The sequence below is a fragment of the Alternaria hordeiaustralica genome, assembly GCF_023758085.1.
Source record: "Alternaria hordeiaustralica strain BMP 2776 chromosome Unknown scaffold_6, whole genome shotgun sequence".
NCBI classification, from domain to species: domain Eukaryota; kingdom Fungi; phylum Ascomycota; class Dothideomycetes; order Pleosporales; family Pleosporaceae; genus Alternaria; species Alternaria hordeiaustralica.
The window spans coordinates 319,836-325,835 of record NW_026056778.1 but is presented as its reverse complement, the minus strand read 5'-3'; the positions used below and the strand labels follow the sequence as shown (position 1 = coordinate 325,835).

Here is a 6,000-nt window from a genome sequence, read left to right as displayed (position 1 = left end):
CTAGTCAAAAGACACTCGGCCCAAACCTCTCTCTTTCACCACCTTGACGACGCCGTCCTTGATCTTCGCAAGAGCTGTTTCCCATGGCTCTTTCGAAAAGTTTTCGTCCTTTTCCGCCTCGTAATTAATGACGTAGTCGATCCATTTCACCATACCAACAGCCTTGCTGATGTCCTTTTCTTCCAGTACGACCTTTCTGAGGTACTTGATCAATGCAACAACATCTTCGCCATACGGCCCTTCGTCAGTAAACTCGCCAATCCATTGCTTCATGGCGACCCTCAAGTCCGCCAGCGCCGAGAGTTTGTCGGTTGTAAAGGTCGGCTTTACAGGGCGAGGGACTTTGATCGTGGGTAGTTCTGTAGGCGGTTCGACTACTGGTGGAGGTTTAGCTTTGCGTGATACAGAGACACGGAAAGCATTCATTTTCTCGGCTTTGTGTTGTGCGAGTACCTCTTTGCGAACGTCTTCGGGTAGCGCAGCGAGGAAGGCTGGGTCAAGGTCATCTTCCTTTGGTGGTTTGGGTACGGTGGGCGCTTCAAAGGCATCATCGCTTGGGCCCGCGGAGTTCTCTCTACTCTCACTTTCTCGTGCGGGATTCTTGAGAGAGATGAAATTGGCTTGAGTGAGAGTTTTACCAGTCATGCTAATAGACTTTGCTTGAGCAGCGGCAGCAAGCATTGCAGATCTTGGTGGCCGGCCTCTACCACGCTTAACAGGTACAATGGCTTTCTTCGCAGGGATACCTATGATTCTATTCTTGCGTGGCGATTGGGGTAATATCGTTTGGTCCGCGCCCTTTGGACGGCGAGAGGGAGAGAAGGGAGTGATGCTGGCGTCATACTGTGCAAGTATCTCGGCACGAACTTCGGCTGGTAGCGTAGCAAGTATATCGGGATCAAGTTGAGACTGGGCTGGAAGTGCTGTCATAGCGAAAGGCAAAGCTTTTGTAGGTGTGCTAGGGTTGCCTCTTTTGTCTTCATTGCGTGCAGGTGTAGGAGAAGACTGACGCGTTTGGCGCAGCAGTTTTGATCGAATGTCCTCTGGTAGCTCGGCCAGTACTTTGGGGTCAAACTGCGAGGGCATGATGAACTGCGTGCCTAACATGTTTAGCGGGCGGCGTGAAGGTGTTGATGCATTGAGTGTCTGAGCGCCAAAAGGGACATGCTCTTCTCCTGACGAGGCTTTGGACTTTCGTGGGGTCTCGGGATCGTCTTGGATGGGGTCTTCCTCAACTGCTTTTGGGGCTCGCGCCACACGAGCTGTTTCCGCGTTGCCGACTTTGAATTGTAGTCGTCGCTGTGAGCCTTCAAGACTACCATCCGTGGCATTTTTCATAGGCTCAAGTTTTGTCATCTGTATGCCGATGCCTCGAAGCTCACCTGGGGTGAAACCAAAACCGCGCAGTATGCCTAATGCCTCTTTCGTAAGAATTTCTTTGGCGTTGGTAGCGACACCAAGCGTGAGGCTTTTATTATGCGTGTCGCATTTGCCGTGGCCAAGATGCTTGGGAGGATCCAGAGGAGCGTCTGGAGAACGTCGCATAATCTTCATCATGAAATGCTTGCCCTTTACCCTCTCCTTCAACAGTCTCTTCTGGAGCTCTCCGCATAAGCTTGCAATGAACTCATCAGCTTGCTCCTGGTTCTCAAAGCGAACGCCCCAGTTCACCTCGGCAGAAATAGACTTGCGGACGACTTGCTCCCCTACTTCTTGATGATCGATACCTCTTGCGTACTCGTAAAGCTTCTCTCCAGTCTTGGGCCCTAGTATCTGAACGAGCCTTTCTTTCGTAAGCTCGCGAATGTCTTTGACGAGTTTGACTCCCTGGTCCTCAAGCTTGCCTCCAATCGACCAAGCGACGCCTGGGAGATCTTGTACCTGAAGTTGACCTATGAAGTCTAATACCTCTTCGGGTTTGATCTGGTATTGTCCGGCAGGCTTTGCTTTGCGTAAGGCTACTTTGGCTAGCAAGATGTTGCTACCGATGCCGACGGAAACGTTACAACCAGTCCTGGATCTGACTTCGTCGCGTAGATTGAGTGCAATCTCTTCGGCTTTCGCCTGCTCGCGATGACTGCTGCCTTCGGAGTATTGTTTGCCATCACTACCACCAGCAGCGATGCATAGGTTCGATACATCGATGAGCGCTTCGTCGATACTAACACTCTGCACTAGACCACCGCTAGCCAATATGGCATCGTAAAAGGCGCGGCTGGTGGCTTCGTACTCGGGAAAGTCATAAGGCAAGATCTTAAGGTCTGGACAAAGCTCTTGAGCCCGCTTCATCCACATACCGTTTTTGACACCAAATGTTCGGGCAGGATAGTTGCAACTCGCGATTTCAGACCCGCTGCCTTGGCCATGCGCAACAACTGCCGGCTTGTCTTTGTATTCTGGGTGTTTCTTCAAGCTGACTGCTGCGAAGAAACTGTCAAAGTCCACGTGGAGAATATAGCGCCGAGCGCCCGGGGCGCGCTTCTGCTTGGCCCTCTGTGACGAGGTCTTCTCGCTCGCTAGTGCCTGCAGCTGGGACTTGAGATCGGCTTTCCATGTCGACAGATGATGCAGCCGTGATTCGCGATAGTATTGTTCGAGGAAATTCGGATCGACAACGGTAGATTTGCGAACCTTTGGATCCCGTAAAAGTATTGCATTGTGCTCCTCGGCAGTCAGCTCCCGGTTCTTAGGCTTTGGAGCGTCTTGCACCGGAGGCAGTTGCTCAACTTGGTCTTCGTTATCGTCTTTTGACTCTGCGCGCTGGGGCGGAGGAGGGCTCGGGTCCGTATAGAGACAATCGTCGACCTCGTCCGGCACGTTGTCTGTCCTAGCCGGGGCTAGTGAAGGGCTGGTCTTGGGTGGTGTGACAAGCTTCGCAGCTTTACTCGACTCTGCGGATCTAGCCTGGCCGGGCAGGCCTTCGGGTTCGCGGGAGGGTGGCAGATCCTCGATGTCATCGTCCGGTGTAGGAAGCCGCTGCTTTTTGTTCGAAAAGCGCGCGCGCATGCTGCTGCTCGGTGTTGGTGTACTCGCCGGACCAGCCTGGCTTCCCCTCAGTTGACTCGTGTACCAGCTGGCATCAGTCTGGTCCCGGTAACCCCTTGTCTTGACGTTCGCGGTGCTGGTCATGCCACTCTTATTGAAAGCCAGCACATTCTGCTTCTCGCCCTCATCCACTACTCGGTACTCGCTCCACGGCAGCAACTTGCCCGCTTGTATGCTGTCTACGACCCACGCGGGCTTTACGATTCGGTATCTCCGGAATTCGACGACCTTCTTCGGCGTCAGACTACTGGCAATGATGTGTGTGACCGTGGTCTTCCCGTCCAGATATTGCATGAAGCCGCCGCCGTGTTGGACTATGAAGGTGTGCAGATCGTTGAGCGATGGCTGCGTGTAGCCGTTGACATGCGCCACGACGCCCTTGAAGATTCGAGGTTTGTTGCCGGCCTGGTTTCGTATGTCGGCATCGAGATTCTGCAGTTTGATCTTCTTCCGCCTGAAGTAGTCGGTAAAGCCGCCAAAGGCCGAGCCGCGGTACTCCTCTCCATCCTCGCCATCAAACTGGTGGCTGGCGATGCGCTTGCGGACCGACTCGGAGTTCTTCTCGAGGCGCGAGCCCATGGTGACAGTAGTGTGGTGGATCAAGAGCGTTCATCGGGGCCGGGGTCATGATGGGGCGTCGCGGAGGTGCGTCGGCTGCCGCATGTCGAAATCGGTGTTGGTGGTGAAAGGCGCGTGCCGTGGCGCGTTGGAGGACCGCGAATACGTCACGCTAGCGACGCTAAGTGGATCGTTCTGCCGGCGGTGAAAGCACGCTAAGAGAAAGCTGCAGGCCTTGGCGAACTTTTTCTACCTCTCGAAGTCGCTGCTCTTCAGTTTCTCGCTTTTCGTTATCATCCTGCTCTACCAGCTGTTCTCGAGCTGTGCAACCTCCTGAGCAACAAAAACGTGCGCCGACTTCATATTCTCAACAATCCCGTCAGCTCTCTCAGACATAGACTTGCGACCACTTCCAAGATGTCGTCCGCCATTCCCGTAGGCGTCTACGGACGTCGCATTCCAGCTGGAAACTTTCCCATCCTGGCTGCTGACGACCAGTCTTCCACTGTGAGTAGCCTTGACGCCCGGTTCTACCTGCTCCGCGTTACGAAGTTTTATGCGCCGAAAATTCGCAGTAAAACTCTGTCGCATGCGCAATTCCATGGCAAAGTATTGATAATGATTAGTTCCGCATCACCATGGCGGCTATCGACCCAGATGCCGAGCCTCAAATCGACGACGAGCACAAGCACCCTCGCGCGACTCTGAAGCTCATCCGAGTGCCCATGGACTTTGACTCGGACGATGATGATGATGAGGACTACGAGGAGGGTGACATCGAGGCTATCGCTGCTCGTCTGCGTGCCGCTGGTGCGCTCCCTGAAGCTGATTCGGACATGTCCGACTCCGACGATAGCGAGAGCGAGAAGAACGGTGGCCCCAGCGATCCTGCCCGGTCAAAGAAGGCCAAGCAGGCAGCCCTCACCAAGAAGCTGCAAGAAGAGCTTGAGGCCGATGAGATGGACATCGACGGCATGACCAACGGCAAGGGAAAGGCCAAGGGCAAGGCCAAGGTCACCGATGACGACTTGAGCGACGAGGACGACGAGGACGATGAGGATGAGGATGACGAGCCTGAAGAGCTCGTTCTGTGCACTCTCGACCCCGAGAAGGTATGCTTGATCATGACAATTCCAAACAGACTCCATCTAATACCTGCGTAGCACTACCAGCAACCGCTCGACATCACCGTCCGTCAAGGTGAGGAGGTCTACCTTTCCGTCAGCGGCACTCACGACGTTTACGTTACCGGTAACTACCTTGCCTTTCCCGACGAGGATGATGAGGAAGACGACGAGGATGATGGTCTCGACGAGCTCGGCTACGATCTCGGCTCCGAAGACGAGGAGCTCGACGGTATGGGAGAATCAGAGGATGATGAGCTCGATGGCATGAACGACCCCAGGATCACTGAGGTTGACTCTGACGATGAGGAGCCACCCAAGCTTGTTGACGCCAGCAAGAAGAGCAAGAAGCGCGCTGCTGAGGATGACGCTACCCTCGATGACATGATCAGCAAGACCAACGGTGATGCTAAGCTCAGCAAGAAGCAGGCTAAGAAGCTGAAGAAGAACGACGGCCAGGCTGTTGCCGGTGCCGCAGAGCCAGAGAAGAAGGCTGAGAAGGTTGATACCCCCAGCAGCGACAAGAAGAAGGTTCAGTTCGCTAAGAACCTTGAGCAGGGCCCAACTGGCTCCCCCAAGGTTGACGCCAAGCCAGAGGCAAAGAAGGAGGCCGCCAAGGGACCTCGCACCGTCAGTGGTGTTCTCGTCGACGACAAGAAGGAGGGCAAGGGCAAAGCCGCCAAGAAGGGCGACCGCGTCGAGATGCGCTACATTGGCAAGCTGAAGAACGGCAAGGTCTTTGACTGTAAGTTTTCGACGTTTCATATAGTACCACCTTGACTAACGAATACGCAGCCAACAAGAAGGGCAAGCCATTCTCGTTCAAGCTGGGTGTCGGCCAAGTCATCAAGGGTTGGGACGTCGGTGTCGCTGGCATGACCGCCGGCGGCGAGCGTCGTCTTACCATCCCTGCGGCGATGGCTTACGGCAAGAAGGGTGCTCCCCCGGACATTCCTCCTAACTCTGACTTGATCTTCGACATCAAGTGCATCTCGGTCGGTTAAGCGCGACCTTGCAAAAATCCACGCGCAGTAGGGTCCACTTGGTCCCGTCAGGATCGGATCCACTCCCATGCAGGACTCCGCCTGCCTGCGTGCGTTCGCGCCATTCTCATTTCCGTTTCTGTCTCTGTATCAACTGCATAGCGCGTCGTCTGAGATATCCGACTTGCATAATCTGGGGTTGTTTCATTAGATGTGTGCAAGGAGGAAGGATCTCTCAGTCCTCTTCGCCAATGTCTTTTCCATATGGCGGGTCTGTAAGTGATATAGCG

At 54.5% G+C, this 6,000-nt stretch overlaps 2 protein-coding genes across 2 annotated transcripts; one reads left to right on the top strand and one right to left on the bottom strand.

Annotated features, from left to right (window-relative positions):
- J4E84_003998 (uncharacterized protein) lies at positions 1-3,624 on the bottom strand (the record flags this gene model as incomplete). The annotated part of the gene is made up of 1 exon (XM_049386607.1): positions 1-3,624. The coding sequence occupies one exon, from the start codon at positions 3,622-3,624 to the stop codon at positions 1-3; it is 3,624 nt and encodes a 1,207-aa protein (XP_049245377.1).
- Positions 3,625-4,020: 396 nt separating this feature from the next.
- J4E84_003997 (uncharacterized protein) lies at positions 4,021-5,731 on the top strand (the record flags this gene model as incomplete). The annotated part of the gene is made up of 4 exons (XM_049386606.1): positions 4,021-4,110; positions 4,230-4,715; positions 4,767-5,472; positions 5,523-5,731. 4 exons carry the CDS (start codon positions 4,021-4,023, stop codon positions 5,729-5,731), a joined length of 1,491 nt encoding a protein of 496 aa, XP_049245376.1.
- Between the last annotated feature and the right edge of the window lie 269 nt (positions 5,732-6,000).